Here is a 16,408-nt window from a genome sequence, read left to right as displayed (position 1 = left end):
TTCTGAATACCACAGACACAATACTAATATAGTCTACGAAAAAACTAAAGCCACAGCTCATCATGCTCGAATAAATTCAAGACAAAATTTTCAATATTAATATTTTTGTAATGAAAGCTTAGGCGGCGGGCGGTTTCAGACTTGCGCATTTTCGCGCGTATAAACTCGTCTTTGAAAGAGCATTTGGGCACGTATGAGCTCGCCTGTTGCCATACTTGCTTACAAGCCTGAAACTGCCCTTCTAGTTTCGTAACAAAATTTATTAAAAATACATTACAACATTACAAAAATATAGTTCACTTTGTTGTTCGACTGGAAAGTTGTTACTTTTAAAAATATTTACAGAAGGATTTTTCACTTTTTATCTTATTATCATTTTTAAATTTAAGTACACATATATTGAATAGTTTTAAATTATATTGTATTTCACAACTTTAAGAAGTTGTGTGTAATTGTGATAATTTATCTATTTCCGTACCTAAACATATTATAAATTATTAATTCAAATATGCCTCCTTTTTGTGTTGAAATACATTTGGCAGTTAGTGTAAGAAATTAGGAGTGTTATATTAATTAATGTAAAAATAAATTATAACAACCTTACTTTATTTAATCTCATATGCGAGTTATTCAAAATGCAACCCTGTTTTCATCTAACAAGACCTATTTTTTCCCCCCAAATTACATACACAGAGATGATCCCAAATACCATATACGACGGACATTGTCTTATTTTTTTTACAGATGTAAAATCATTATACTAATACATATGTTGGATATTGTAACATTAAACTTAACCTACGGAAAATGTTTGTCAATAAATTAACTTACATCGGATCTAAAAGATAGATAATAGTTTACATCTAGTTCACATCTGAAACTTCTTTATTACTGGAGTATTAAGAAGTAATACATATACTTAGATATCAATTAGTTATGCTTGGGCTCCATGGTTAAAAGTTTTGGCGCGTTTTAATATGACAATTTGACGAACCTCAACAACTAGAACCCAGCCTAGTTATTTATTGACAGAGGTGAGTCTGTGACACAGATAATATTGTAGTCTTTCATAGACAACAAACACAAAATTCATAAACCTTACAACCCAAGCTCAACACATGACAAATAAATGAAAAGTAGTTCTTTCTAAAAACATTTCAATACGAATTCAGATCTAGCGATTTAATCGCACGTTGAGTGTAAAAATGGTAGATTGTGATGTTTGTTCATTGCATTAGCTTTGCTAATATTATATATATCCTACGAGATTGAGGAGTTTATTTAATAGCAGGAAGACGTTACATAAGGCTTTTGGTAGAAACACTTTAGCCAGGTCGCAAGGCGAATAAGCATAATAAAAATTGATTGGAAGTCTCCGTAAATGCCTTACAACTGTTGTCTAAACATAGCTGTGATCTCCTCAATAGTTTTGTTTTTCGTTTCCGGGATTTTGAATGATATGAATAATATAAATATGAACTGAAGAGCAGCAAATATGAGGAAGACGTTCGTGTCTATTATTGACTGAAAAAAGTTAATATAGGTTAGTCATTTGATTTTTTTAATTATATTAATCAAAAAAAAAAAAACTCAAGCTCGGTTTGAATAATGCACATAGCGTGATCACCTAGGTACTAGTCCACACACCTTTGACCCTCGAAGGGATTAGGTACTTGTTGATTAATTTATTGACTTTTAACGAAGTTGGAACTTTCTGTTCAAAGAGTTAGCTGAAAGATATTTTACATGAAGTAGCTATATATAAAATATATACTATTTACCTTAAGTGGCAGAAAACTTTGCGCTACTATGAAGTTAGCAGTCCAGTTAACCGTGACGGCTACTGAAGAAGCTGCAGGTCGAGCGCCTTGGTTGAACAGTTCTGCAGATTGAATTATAAAAATAATTAATTTACAAGAGCGAAACATGTGTATATTTCCACTGCTCCTTATAATCATCTTTTGACAGCTTAAACTGTTTTTTTTCGGTTTACGCGCTTTTATTATATCAGTACTAAAAACGCAAAAGTTTAATAAATAGGAAGATAATTACTGTAGGCTAGTTTTACACTTACCTGTAACAAGGAACCAGGGTATCGAACCGGGTCCGACAGCAAACATTGTTACGAAAAGAATCACCAATGCGATGCATAAATATGGTACCCAGGATATTGTCGTCTGGAACACAGATAAAAAAATGTGTAATTAACTGTTTCTTAACATTCACGCATTTTTAGTACTCTGTGACTGAAAGACGTATTAGAATTACTAAACGATTTAAAATAAAAATAAAATTTAACAGACGGGAGTATAAATATTTTAAATCTTACACCCCACCATGTAACTAGATTAATAAAAAACTTAAGAAGGATGTCCTTGCATTGAACACTAAATTAAATGCGTTGAAATGTAATATTAAATAATTTCTATTACTAAAAAAGTAACAATACAGTTTCGCAAAATTAACGAGAACTTTAAAATTATAGTAGAACTTAAGCTAAAACATATTTTTCTTGATTAACTTTAGACTTACATATTTAATAGCAATACACAACGCAATGGTGGTTGCGAACATTCCGCTAAATCCAATGAGAAGTAGGGTCTTCCTTCCCGCCTTTTCCACCAGTAGGAGACTTATCACAGTCATTACCACATTCATGGCGCCCATACCTAGATTATAATATGAACAATTAACAATAAGAAAATAATGCAGCATAAATTTTTTTGGCAGACATTTAAGAATTTTAGTTAAATTTAAAAAAATGACTAGCCTAGTGGTTTCAGCGTGCGACTCTCATCCATGATCTTGTAGGTTCGATCCCCGTCTGTGCACCAATGGACTTTCTTTCTATGTGCGCATTTCACATTCGCTCGAACGGCGAAGGAAAACATCGTGTCGCCACCGATATGTCTTTTACCCAGGAAGCTGATCACCTACTTGCTATCAGTTTACAAAATGATCATGAAACAGATTCAACAATCTGAGGCCAAGTCCTAAAGAGGTTGTAGTGCCACTGATTTTTTATTTTAATAGTTATATTAGATGCTTATGGTGTGTAGATAGTTCAGTTGAAATTATATTAATTGGTAAATCCCTATTTGATTTAAATGTACTCACCCAATGTAGCGTACTGACTCTGCCCCTCGTTCAAGCCAGCGTTCGTGAAGATATTTGTGGAGAAGAACATGACCGCGTTTATTCCCGAGAACTGCTGAGCAACCATCACCACCATGGCGATGAGTAATGGCTGACGAAGTTGCTGATTTCCGAAGAGTTCACGAAGCGTGACTTTCTTGCTTATTTTGTTCTTTTCTGCTTCCTGTAGATGAAAAAAATAGAAGTACTAGTCCTGTTGGGTTACGAAGACATATAAAATGTTTTTTTTAAATTTTTGTGTGTGTCTTGATATTTTTGTGTTAAAAAGTATGTAAGTTGCATATGAATGGTGTAACAGAGAATCGTTTATACAGAAAGTCTATTTCGAATCAAATCAATCAGATTTATTTTTTACTATGAATTATTATAAAATATAAAAGGTTTAAATTTACGACCAGAGCCCAAATCAAAGCGGGGAAGTATATTTTTCTTCAGATCCAAAAATTCGACAGTCGTATGGCACAGGAACTTGATAACCTACTTGCCAATTAGATCATGAAACAGATACAGAAATCTGAGGCCGAGATCTAAAAAGATTGTAGCGCTTTTCTCTAGATATTCGATTAATTAATTATAGGGCAATTGCCCAATTGACTAATTATTTAAGAAAATTATTGTCACCTGATGCATCTCCTCCATTTCTCCATGAACAGCTACATCGCCGCGGAGCCAATTAAGGGCTGAAACAAAACATTCTCAAATATCTCTGTCTATTCTAATTACGGATGATAAGAGGATGAGGCTTCTTAAAAAATTATGAATATATTTATAGGTAAAAAGGAAAAAGAAATACGGCTTAATCCTTAATTCCAGGCTATAAACGTCCATATTTGACAGTACAAAAAATACAGTTTTATTGGCGTAGTTTTCGTGTGAGAAATGGCATTAAAAAGCGTTTGGGTGAAATATCTTGGAAATAATCATAAATTTATCTAATAGCAATAATAAATACTAATTATTTTAATGGACCATGCTCATGCTTGTATATAATGTCTTTGACTGTGTAAACTGTCTTGGAGTTTAGTTAGATATGTTAACGGATATATAATATATCTCTGTATCTGAGAATAATAAAACACTTTAAGTGGTTAGTAAGTTTTACGTGGTTACAGGAAACTCATATGTACGCGACGCCATAATGAAACGTTTTGGCGGGAAAAGATGAATATTTTAATTTCTTGTTTTTGTATGTCATGTGTTTTCTGTAAATGTTTGTATGTGTTTCGTTGTGCCTTTTGAAATAAATAAACAAACTTTTAATACAAATCTTTAAATACTGTTTTTAAAATCCTATGTCAAATAGCATATTTATTAGTCTAACTACACTATATATATCCCTTCTTTAAAAGTGAAAATCATTTTCTTTGTGTTGTACTGCGTAAGTCTTCCAAAAATCTCCAAGCAAGCGACTAGCGTATTATATAACATAAGGATTAAGATAAATGTTTAATGCATCTTTTATTTAAAATATATTACCTCTTTGTGCCTTCAATTCCGCGCCCTTATTTAATAGCAGAAACTTGGGTGTTTCAGGACATAACGGTAAAGTACAACATTGTACAATTGCTGGCAACACTATCACAGCGAGTAGCCATGGCCACCCGTTAGCCGTCCCCAATACTACTTCTAGCCCAAGTATTTGTGAAAGAAGAATTGTTATTGTAATTACTAGCTGATATACTGTTCCGATCTGAAAAGAAAATACAATAATCGACACTAAAACACAATTTAATATTTGTTGTTCTTTGATTTATATTTTAAAATGTAGAAGTGTTGTAGAAGATCAATATAGTAATAAGAAATCTAGTAGGTACTAAGTAAGTTATCGTTTTAAGATATTCCAATTGGATACAATGTTCTGATTTGTATAAACTTACCGAGCCTCGCAATGCCACAGGCGATATTTCAGCCAAATACATTGGTGTAAGCCCTGCGTTTAATCCATTGTTAATACCGATTATCAATCTGAAAATATTCGTTTGAAGGTTTAGATATGAATTAGTAGACTCGATCTTGTTTTGAGATACAGAATATATGTTTGCTAAATCCAAGCAGTAAATAAAATAAGCGTAAACTGTATTGTAAATTTATACCTAATCCTCAATAAATTTCGTGTCACGCTGTTTGCCCGCTATGGACTCCTAAACTAACGAACCGATATCAATCAAATTTACACACCGTGTGCAGTTTGATCTAACTTTGAAGATAGGATAGCTTACATCTCAATTTATACCCGTAATACTATTTTATTGCAAATATTTGTTTATTAATTATTTGATACAATTCTTATTTCGCTGTGTTCACATAAGCTTTCTCAGTTAAATCGACTACGTGACAAAAACCTGAGCCCCCCCCCCCGATCCTGTGACTGATCGTAGTATTAAAGACTCCGCTCCCCCCCCCCTAAACGGGTCACATAGTATGGATGCGTTCCCTAAGATGTTTAACAAAACGAATATGGAGTGTTAAATTAAGATATATAGGGATTTCAATGTGGTAGTATTTTGACAAACTCCCCTATGAACATATATGAGCGGTTGTAACTAATGGTAATAGAATACGCGCTAAGGCTCGACTCTGAAACTCAAACGGTCTATATAGACCTACACTGTGATACGGTGATATTACATACCTGCCAACTATTAGCATTTCTGAGGACTGTGCAGTTTTGGATAGAGCCTCCAGCATCGCAGCCACGAAGACCAGGAGGTTGTTCCACAATAGACCACCCTTTCTTCCTAGCCTGAAAGAATCCTTAATTATAATCGCAGCTTATGTATCTCTTTTTTCCAATCTAAGATTTAATTTGTGAATAATTTAATTAAATTCTCTTCTATTTCAGTTTCTTTTGTATGTTAACAGCAGTTTACAAAAACCCTCGAACCTTATCCAAAAAGAATTTTACCTATCAGCAACCAATCCAGTAATGACACCACCGATCATTCCCCCCACACAATAAATGGATACAGTCAAAGACCAGATGTTGGTCACAACTGGGTCATCCTTTGCGGCTAGTGATAAATTGGTTCCAGTTAATGCTTCCTTCTGGAGCCATTGCGACATAACCTGAAAGTATTTGATATGATTAGCTAATGATAATGCGTGCCATTTGAAATCAAATTTAAGCCGCAAAAATAGTAGCAATTTCCCCCCCAATAGTCCCTAATGATAGGTAGTCCCAGTCTAGTTTCATCGGGGTATAGAATCCAAGAATATAATAACGAAGACCGGTCTCTCTATTACCTCAGTAGTAGGCTTACTGTTTCTTTCAGTGAAATAACAATTAGACAACTTACAAATTCTGGAGCGTTCATGACTCCCGTGTTATAGCCATGCTGAAATGCTGACAGTGATGCCGACATTATAGCGAACGCGAGCCTCGCATTCATACTCTGAAAATACAACGAATATTGTTAAAAACCTAGAATAGAATCGTAAAACTATTGCTAAAGGATTTTTCGGCATTGCATCAGTGCTATGAAGTATCTTTGGCCTAGTGGCTTTAGCTTGAAAATGTCATCCCTGAGATTGCGGACTGTGCAAATGGACATTTTAAGTGAGCATTTAACAACCGCCTGTACGGTGAGCATGCCTCATACCTGAGGTGGAAGGTTCGATCCCCGACTGTGCACCAATGGACTTTCTTTCTATGTGCGCATTTAACATTTGCTCGAACGATGAGGGAAAACATCGTGAGGAAACCGACATCTCTGAGACCCAAAAATTCGACGACGTGTGTCAGGCGCTTAAGGCTGATCACCAACTTGCCTATTAGATTTAAAAAAATGATCATGAAACAGATTCAAAAATCTTAGACCAAAACCTAGAGGTTGTAGCGCCACTGATTTTTTTTGTGTGCACACAGAAGGCTGATCACCTACTTGCCTATTGGAAAAATATAATGTTCACGAAACAGCCTCAGAAATCTAAGACCTGAATACCTTTGTAACGCCGGTTTTTGTGCATATACAAACACTGAATCGTGGGTGGCTCGTATAATTTATTTTCTTATTCATTGATGGCACAGATCAATTATCTATACTTATTCATAAAAACTAAAACGTAAACATAATTTGGCAGAAAGAGACGAAGTAGTACTTTAAGTTAAGGAATAATACTATTTTATTCAGTTAGATGGTAAAAAGGTATTTAATTTCTATCACACAAATATACATAACCAACATATATAATAATAATTAAATATGGAAGAAAACATATTTAAAAAGTTTGATAGCCGTTGCTTCTGTAATGGCATGAATTTCTTCGAGCAAGGAAAGTACCAGATCTGGAGTACTATCACAACTGCAATAGGTACAATATCTACCAGATGCCAACTTAAATCTTAGTTTAAGGTTAGATTAGAATCGATATATATAAAAATATGTATGTTAGTTTAGTTAGCTTGTAAACCTACCGAATATACATTTTTTTTTAATTCTTAAGTATTAAGTATCATTTTTATCAATGCGAGTGCCACTTGTCACAACGTTTTGCCCTCAAAAAGACCAAGACAACGGCATTATACACTCTTAATATTTATAGATAGATTAAATGGAGACATTATTAAAAGTGACGTGACGACTCGTTTGTTATTTTTTGTGATTACTATCTATTATTGAATTGCGCAATATTAACAAACTTTACAAAGAAATATTAAGACTTTCCTGGTAAATTACTTTTCCGTTACATTATTATTAGCTTATAACATTATGTCCGAAGTCAACACGCCATTTTATTTTTGGGAAATCTCTTGCGCCGGGGTAACTTATGGAAGTGACGCTGTAATGTAGGCTCGGGAGCTGTGTTAGACCCCCTAAGATTCAACGGCTTCATATTATGTTCGCTCCGAGGGGGCGGAAGGGGGGGGGGGTTCGGAGAGCCCGTAAACAATGCCTGCGACAAGAGTTGCTCATGGGCATTCAACTTAATGCAATGATCCTACTAGCGTAAAAACTATCTAGTAACAAAATATTAGTTTTCTGATAAAAATCTGTCCGGCGGTATGTTTGTTAATTAATAGATAAAAATATTATCTATGACTGAGAGACGCATTATATAATACAATACGTAGGATGCGCAATTTAGGAAATATGGTATTAATTTTACAACAAAAAAGGTTTTAGTATCAAGCGTAAGAAATATGGCGTCTTTTTAAATTCAAAGAGGAATCACCCGTAGTTTAGTTTTTCGTGACTTTGACCGTTTGACCTAACGCAAGAGAAGCTCTCAAAAACCACACAAATTCTTCCACAAAGATTATAGATGTAAAATTCCTATTTATTTTATTAGACTATTTATTTCCAATATAGAAATATCCAATATTTTTAATCTCTAAAAAAAGCCTTACAGAATCCCTTTTAAATGCGCCAAAACTTGTAACACCCTATGTGACCCTGTCACTTTTGAGTAAAGTATTTTTTCTTCAATGTGAGGTCCGAAGTAAACAAAAAGTTATGATATGAAAAAAAAATATTTCGTGAAATATAATATTATTTTTAAGACACTCCCCATAAAAAAACCATAAATAGTATGTCTAACGAAAGGTCTTATCAGTACCAATCTAGTAGGAACTATAAAAAAATTCTTATAAAAACGCAAAATAAATTAAATGAACATAATACAACCGTAGAACATTTTTTGCAGCTGTTGACCTCATCTATCCCCTAGTAGTAGACTTTTTGGCCACCTGTATATTCTTTTTTATTGTAATCATTGTTTATGTCAAAATTAATTATACAGTGCTTTTCATTAAAATTGCTGTATTGATTTTGGAGTATTATACTAGTATAATGTAGTATTTATATGCACACGATAAGATGTGACGATTTTTTATAAGGTATTGTTAGTTAATTTCATTATTGTATTATTTTAGACTCACTTTTGAAGCGTAAATAATAGACAGAAGTATAAATAATAGAGGAAATATTTACAAATAGTCGTATTTAAAATACTTATGGGACTTGCAGCTTTATCACACATCCGGGAAACTTAAAAAATAATGAACTTTAATTAAACGTTATCAACAAACTCAAATGCTCAGTTATATTATAAACACTTTGGAGTTTTATTTATAGTACAAACGTATATTTATAGTATAAATGTTGTAAAAGTGTGTGAAAAGTTTTTATTAATACATTTGAGAAGTTTCAATTGTTCGCGTTAACCAAAAACAACATGTATGTAATTATTTAAAAAAAAAATATTTTCCTCGACCTTGTGCCAAGAAACTGTCATTTTAAATGTCAAATTGCAAGTATACAAGGTGAGCCTGTTATGTCATGATTATATTTATTATATATTATAATTTTCTATAATATATTTTAAACTGGTTCCAATGTTTATAACGTGAAATTTTAAATACTACACTACTTACTAGATATAGATTGTAATCATTGCATCGAAAAAAACTTGAATATCAATATATTTGTCAAAAACTACAAAGCTTTTTTAATAGTAAAAGGAGACTAATAACCTAAAATTTCAAACCGCGCAGGCCAAGAACGAAAAGAAAAACCTAAAATTTTTGTCGTGTCTTATATGTAATTTACATTCAGCCGTAGTGAGCAGGGAAGTGGTCAGGGAATTGGGCAGGGAAGTGGGCAAGGAAGTGGAATACTTCGTCGTAAGTATTGCGTTTACACACTCGTCCTGCCCATTTCCCTGCTTACTACGTCTGAATGTAAATGCGGCATTGGAGCCTAAGCGCACTAGAAATGGTCAGAAATCAAATACTCGAGCAAGAAGGGGGCTGTTGCGCATGAAAAGTACTTAAGATAGTATTAAAAAACATAGCGTTTGATATCTTTTTGCTTGTATAAATAAACTTATATCATAGTGAATAAAAATGAAACACGAAACGAAATATAATTCCACAAGTCGTTTGGAATCACGAAAACATGTAATAGGATCTATAAGGGGTCGTTTTCTGCTTTTGTTTACGTACAAAGAACTAATTCTTTGTACGTAAGAAGCAATCGCTTCATTAGGTTCGGCCCACGAGTTGCTCTATCTGTTACGAGATCATTTGTTATTTCTAAAAGAAGATGATCAGCTTTCTGTCCCTAACGCCAAGAATTTTTAGGTCTAAGGCATGCCGGTTTCCTTACGATATCTTCACTATTTCGAAATCCATTAGTGTAAAACCGTGATTGGAATGCAAGAACTCAGGATTGAGTCTACTACGCCAACACCAGTGGCGAGTGACCAGCAGGCTGAGTAGGATGGAGCCTAGAGTGGCAAATTTTACGGGGATGGAATTTATATTAATAATATTATAATAAAATTAAAATATTATTTTGCCTATTAGAAATATAAAAATTAATTTATAAACAATCCTTTTTTTTATAGAACAGGGGGCAAACGGGCAGGAGGCTCACCTAATGTTAAGTGATACCGATAATATACATGCTAGACTATTTATTGAGTAAATTTCAGTACGTGAATTGTAAGAATAGGATCTACACAACGATTTCTTAGTGCACAATTATATTATGACGAATGAATTGCATTGTAATTGTCAAAAAAAATTGTCAATTACAATGCGTAACGTAAAATTAAATTGAAGAGTTAGTAGGCGCGAGAAATGTGTAAATCCGTTGCAACACTGCTTTTTTATATAAATCAAATTTGTCCGTGTCTTTGGCGTTTGATTCACGTATTGCGTATGAAGACAACGGTTCCATTGAAGTCCCATATTATATATAATATATACATTTATATCACCGCTTGGGTTTCATTATGTACACATAAAACCCGGCTATACATTCAATTTCCTTGTGACCTGATTGTAGACTTAATCATTAGTTTGTAGTTTTTAAATTTGGAAACAGATCTATTAGGACGTTTATATACTTTCGCTATTATCCTTTTTATATACTTGTGCAACCTTTGCCTTACTGACCGAAAATTATAAAACTAACCGACATTTACGCTTACGGCTCATGCCCACGAGGCGGGTCTACGTTCGGTCACAGTTCACTGTCTTCACATATAATTATTATACTTATTTATATTATATTATACTTATTTAGCTGATGTATATTAATATTATAAACCCTATTTTAAAAGAGTAAGTGTTGAGATTCTTCTCTACGCGCACCTTTTGGGAGGGGCAACTAGAATCATCTTTATATTTTATTTAACGTTCAAAAGTGCCATTTTAGGTGGTCATCACTTGATCTGGTAGCCAGTTTTGTATGGGACTCCATGACGCCGGCCTTAGTGCCGGCTCACCGCTTCGGAGCAAAGGCCGGCGAAAAACCGTGTCGTGGGCATGAGCCCTTAAAGTTTTTTGCCTTCTTTTGTTTTCGTATCTTATTGTGTGTATATATAATAGTTTATTTATTATTTACTTCATCTTTTATTTATTAAACGTATTGTTTCAATAACCAAGTAAGATGATTCTATTTAAAGATTGTTTTAAAATAAAACAGTCAAACGTCTCATCCGATATTAAGTTATAATAATCTAGAGGACTCGCAATCGCACTGTAGGCCGTTTAAGAAAAAATCTGGTTATAAGTGCTCGCCTGACGGTTATACCACAAATATTCAGCACACGGTAAAAATTATACCATCGAAATATTTCCCGCTCAAAGGAATATCGCTCTTCCGGAACGTAGGCGTATGTGGCTGCATAAACAAGCGTCATTTTTGTTGACAATTCTTATTGACAGTACCATTGCTAATTCAATGGAATTGGTATGAAGGATGATGATTTCTTCGCTGTCTCTTTTTTTATTAGAACATTTTCTAAATTTAAACTACCATTACTTTAAGCCGAAATTACAAAATTAATCTAAATTGGTTCAGCCCTAAACCCACTTTCCAGATTTTTAATAATAAACAAATAAAGTAGGTATTATTATACACAGTTGGCACCCCACAGTTAAATAATTATTAGTATTACGTATAATTGTTAATATTAAACGATAAGAGCGTGCAAAAAATACGTGCTTCAATAATTAATTTTATATTGCTAATTTATACATAGATTATAGGAAAATTTTCATTAAGTTACATTTACTTCAAAATCTAGTTACCAGGGCAAAACCAAGGCGGTTTCAAAATTAGAACAGAGAAGGAAATTATGATATCCATGCGCATGCGCAAAAAGAAGTAAAACTTACCGCCATGATGAATGAAAAATAAAACCTCCTTCGAATACGAAACAACCTTTTTCACCTATAAAAGTAACTGTCACAGTGACATAAACGTACTCGCGCCGTAAATAATGTACGGGGTCGCCGAAATTCGAATTTCAAATGACGCGGACGCGGTCTGTGTGGTCAATGACGTCATCTGAACCGGTTATCCTACGCATACCATAGCCCCACCATCTTATTTTGTACCTTACCCCTTACTAATTAAGTTCAAAATTATATAGTCATTAATATTATTTCTCCATAAGAACTATATTTTAATATTGTACTTTATCTTTGGGTAATAAGGCTTAAAACAGCGTGTAGTACTAGTTGTTTTCTTAGGTAACTGAACGCTCGCTACGACCGTAGTATGAAAAAATGTTAACCAGAACAATATAGCGCTTTTAAGCGCTGTTTTTAAGAAGCCTGCTGAACTAGGTATAAAATTTTCACTTAAGTGTCGATCCCAATATTTATAATGCTTCCCAAGTCAAGTAGCTCATTGAGTCATCTATGGATCTTATCTTTAGCACCTAAAAGTATATATATACCTAAATTAAAACTAAAAAGTAATACTTAAATTTTAAATTTACCAAATACATATACAACATATTCAATACAATTAATAAATCATTTAAAAACGTCGATCTAAAAGCGACAAATTATTCCTGTTACATACAATATAATAATATATATTTACATGTATATTAATATTGTATATATTTTACCTCAATGATATGATAATGTCTTCAACTCTATGAATTAGCTTTCTTTGTTCCTGGTCTAGCACACCTCACATGGCACTTTCTTGAATTAAATAGAGATTCGACCTTTTACCGCAATCACATGTTTGCACAATGCATATTGCCAATTAAAAACCCATTATGTATTTACACTAGTCAAACAAGATGGCGCCTTTACGATTTTTAGCCATAGTTCCATGCAATATTTGTAAGTAGGTTTTATTATCGTGTCAGGCAAAGATAATAGAAAATAAAAAGAAAAATGATCCATGAACCAGATGCCAGGCATTATTGTATGCCTCGCTAATTCGCAAAGCAGCAATAAAATGCTGCATGTAATAATGCATTCAAATATAATTGTATAAATTGAATCACTAAAACGGTATAATTTGTAGGATATATAAGTGATTGTTTTATATTGTGTTAATTTTGAGTTTTGGATGAAAAAAAATTAAGTTACGGAGATAAGAAACAACAACTCGCCTCTTTTACCTAATTAAAAGTTGTTGAGTTTATAAGTATCTAATGTGTTTTATTTACCTGTAACATATAATCTATCTATCTATAATATATCTAATATGTATATAATCTGTAATAATATCTTCGTAAACGAATCAAATTGTATTAGAAATATGTCATTGATTAATGCTTCTTATTTATCAATAAATTACTAGCCACGACGTACAAATAAAAAAAAATTAAATAATTACGAAATTGAAGTTGCCGTTTTTAATAGTACTTGGCGGCTTCGTAAATCAAATAAAAAGTTTATATACATATCAATATTATAAACTTTCGCTTCTACTACCTAAGACAATTAAAGTAATTTCTTTAATTATTATCTTTGCTGCTACAAGTTTAAATATTTTGTAACAGACAATACACGCGCAAATCTAAAGCGCAGTTTCGCTGAATGCGTCAACATGGGGGCTCGGTCCTGACGTCACCGATACGTGACTAAAATACAAGTCATTCTAACCTTCGAATTGTTTTAACCGCGTTTTTAACCTTGCACTGGTTACTCAAAGGAAAACAAATAATTTACATAAAACTAACTGTAAATAAAGATTTACATGTATTGTTCTTTCAAAAATCATGATGAAATTGATGAAAAATGAAATTTGTAAAACGCGTTGATTATACATATAATATAAAAATATAATAAGTCTGTTGCGATTTTTTTATGTCTGGCCACAGATTTATGTATCTGTTTCATGATCAGTTGTCACCCTCCTGTGCCTGCACACGCCGTCGAGTTTTTGCCTAAGGCAAGCCTCCTTTTGCTAAGGTTTTCTCAAGATGTTTTCATTCACCGTTCGACAGAATGATAAATGAGCACATAGATAGAAAGTTCATTGGCGCAGAGCCGGGAGCTCGGGATAAAAGCTCGGGAGTCGCACGCTGAAGCTACTACCCCAATACTGCTCTCATTATGATGATTATCTTAACACATATAAATTACGCGTCAAGTTGTTTGTGCGGTATGGCGGCGCTATAAAAAAAACTTGGCGATTAAAAAGCGTAACGGAGAGTTTATTGCCAGTTCTTCTCTTCCGTTCTACGCTCTTGATTTGAGAACTGGCAGTAAATGTAAAAATGGAAGCATTCAATGTATGTATATATATTTAATTTTTGACGTTCAGAAGTGTCCATTGTGTAATCTACATGAATAAATGATTTCTGATTGTGATTTTTATGGACTCTTAAACTACTTAACCGATTTCAATCAAATTTGCCCGCCGTGTGCAATAATGCATAATGTTCATTTAGAGGTATTATTTTATTGCTATAAATCTATTTCCAACACACAAATATACAGTAATTAAAGACAAAAGTTCCTAGTGAACAACCCGCGTCCTAATGCCAGGTGATTGACAATTAGAACATCAGAAAGAGTGCCAAAAGTAAGTTCTTGTGTTTCAAAATATGTATATGTAATGCTGCTGAAATAATTGACTCGCATTTTAAGTGCCGCAGATCATATTAATAACGCAGGTGAAACAAGTTTTCAAGTAGGCGTTAAAAATCTCAGAAAAAGACGCACACTTATGTTCAGGCAAAAGAGTATAGAGATTTTTGCTGTCCATTTATTATCTATGCGTATAAAAAAATTAAATTCTGCACCTGCTTGGATTGTACTCAATTCATTTTCAAATGAAGTTAAGACCTGTATTCACTTTGATTAGTGATTAGTGCAGGTGATTAGTGATTAGGAGAAAACATGTGTGGACAGCGACTGATTACACGGGTCAACATGAAATTTGACTTTGATTGCAAAGCATAAAATTTCTGTAGTTAAGGTCGTTATAAGACGGAAAAAAAAAATATGGCATGAAAAACTTTGCTTTTGTGCTTAGAAGACTGATTGAACGAAATTTTTAAAAATCTCGGATTTTAATTTTTGATTGAAAATAAAACTATTGAAATAAAAATGTTTATTATATTTTTATTAAGTTTTACTATTAAATTAGCTTACTGAAAAGTGGATAATAACTTAAAAGTGCACACATTTACTTTTTCTTTTGTGTTCATAGCTACTTTCTATCAATAAACCCCAAATATAGTCGCCCATCATGTTTTCATTGTATTGGCAAGTATTATTATTATTACTATCACTAAAGCAAACTTTATACCGAAAAAAGGTATTTTCTTATCGTTTTTGTGCATAACTAACTGGAAAATATTAGTATAAACTTTAGGACAAAGAACGAAAATTTTTTTGTAGAGTCGTGTTAGGTCAGGTGATTAGTTGGCTGCGTAGTAAAGTGATTAGAAGCGTGTTCTATTTTTTTGCGAATGAACCGCGAGTAGTGACGTCACGTGCCCCCCTCCCTTTCCCCCTCGCAGCGTGCTTGCCAAACTATATGACAATTGAATTTACTTATCAGAGCCACTAAACAATAATTGGACACTACTTGCACTACGCACCTGCACTAATCAATGTCAATTACTAATCACTTGCACTCGCACTAAGTTTATTACTTAGTACTATTACGATGATTTATTTATTTTCTAAGTTAATTAACTAAAAACTTTGTTACTCTGTTAGAAAGGAAGTTAAAAAAGACTTGGAAGAGAGGAACACGAGGCTTTAATATACTTACGAAGGCCTGCCCCAGGCAGCGACCACAGATCTCCACACGTTACCATATTTACCTCTGCTTCATTCGCTTTCATGACATTCATCATACATGTAGATCAAATGACTTAAATAAAAATACTTTATATCATATAGCATATATTTCTTTTGTAAATTAAACCTTATTGTATCTTATTGATATATTGTTAGTCTTCCTGTTTTTTAAATATTATATATTGCCGAGACAAAGTACGATACATAACAGATTCAGTGGGATGGTTTTAACCA

At 33.2% G+C, this 16,408-nt stretch overlaps 1 protein-coding gene across 1 annotated transcript; it reads right to left on the bottom strand.

Moving 5' to 3' along the window:
• Positions 1-1,152: 1,152 nt before the first annotated feature.
• On the bottom strand, positions 1,153-12,413 carry LOC110996152 (solute carrier family 2, facilitated glucose transporter member 1). Its single transcript, XM_022263695.2, has 12 exons — positions 12,284-12,413; positions 6,453-6,548; positions 6,062-6,222; positions 5,789-5,899; positions 5,034-5,121; positions 4,633-4,846; positions 3,778-3,836; positions 3,118-3,319; positions 2,533-2,669; positions 2,075-2,177; positions 1,782-1,882; positions 1,153-1,524 (listed from the first exon to the last, which is right to left on the bottom strand). Exons 1-12 carry the CDS (start codon positions 12,287-12,289, stop codon positions 1,387-1,389), a joined length of 1,416 nt encoding a protein of 471 aa, XP_022119387.1. The 5' UTR covers positions 12,290-12,413; the 3' UTR covers positions 1,153-1,386.
• Positions 12,414-16,408: the final 3,995 nt, after the last annotated feature.

The sequence above is a fragment of the Pieris rapae genome, chromosome 22 (genome assembly GCF_905147795.1).
Source record: "Pieris rapae chromosome 22, ilPieRapa1.1, whole genome shotgun sequence".
NCBI lineage: Eukaryota > Metazoa > Arthropoda > Insecta > Lepidoptera > Pieridae > Pieris > Pieris rapae.
The sequence above is the reverse complement of the archived record's forward strand: the minus strand, read 5'-3'. Positions and strand labels throughout refer to the sequence as shown.

Coding starts and splice junctions, on each gene's coding strand:
- LOC110996152 (XM_022263695.2), bottom strand. Junction 3,320..3,777: donor AAATGGAGGAGATGCATCAG/GTGACAATAATT, acceptor TTTCATCTACAG/GAAGCAGAAAAGAACAAAAT. Junction 1,883..2,074: donor ACCCTGGTTCCTTGTTACAG/GTAAGTGTAAAA, acceptor TTCAATCTGCAG/AACTGTTCAACCAAGGCGCT.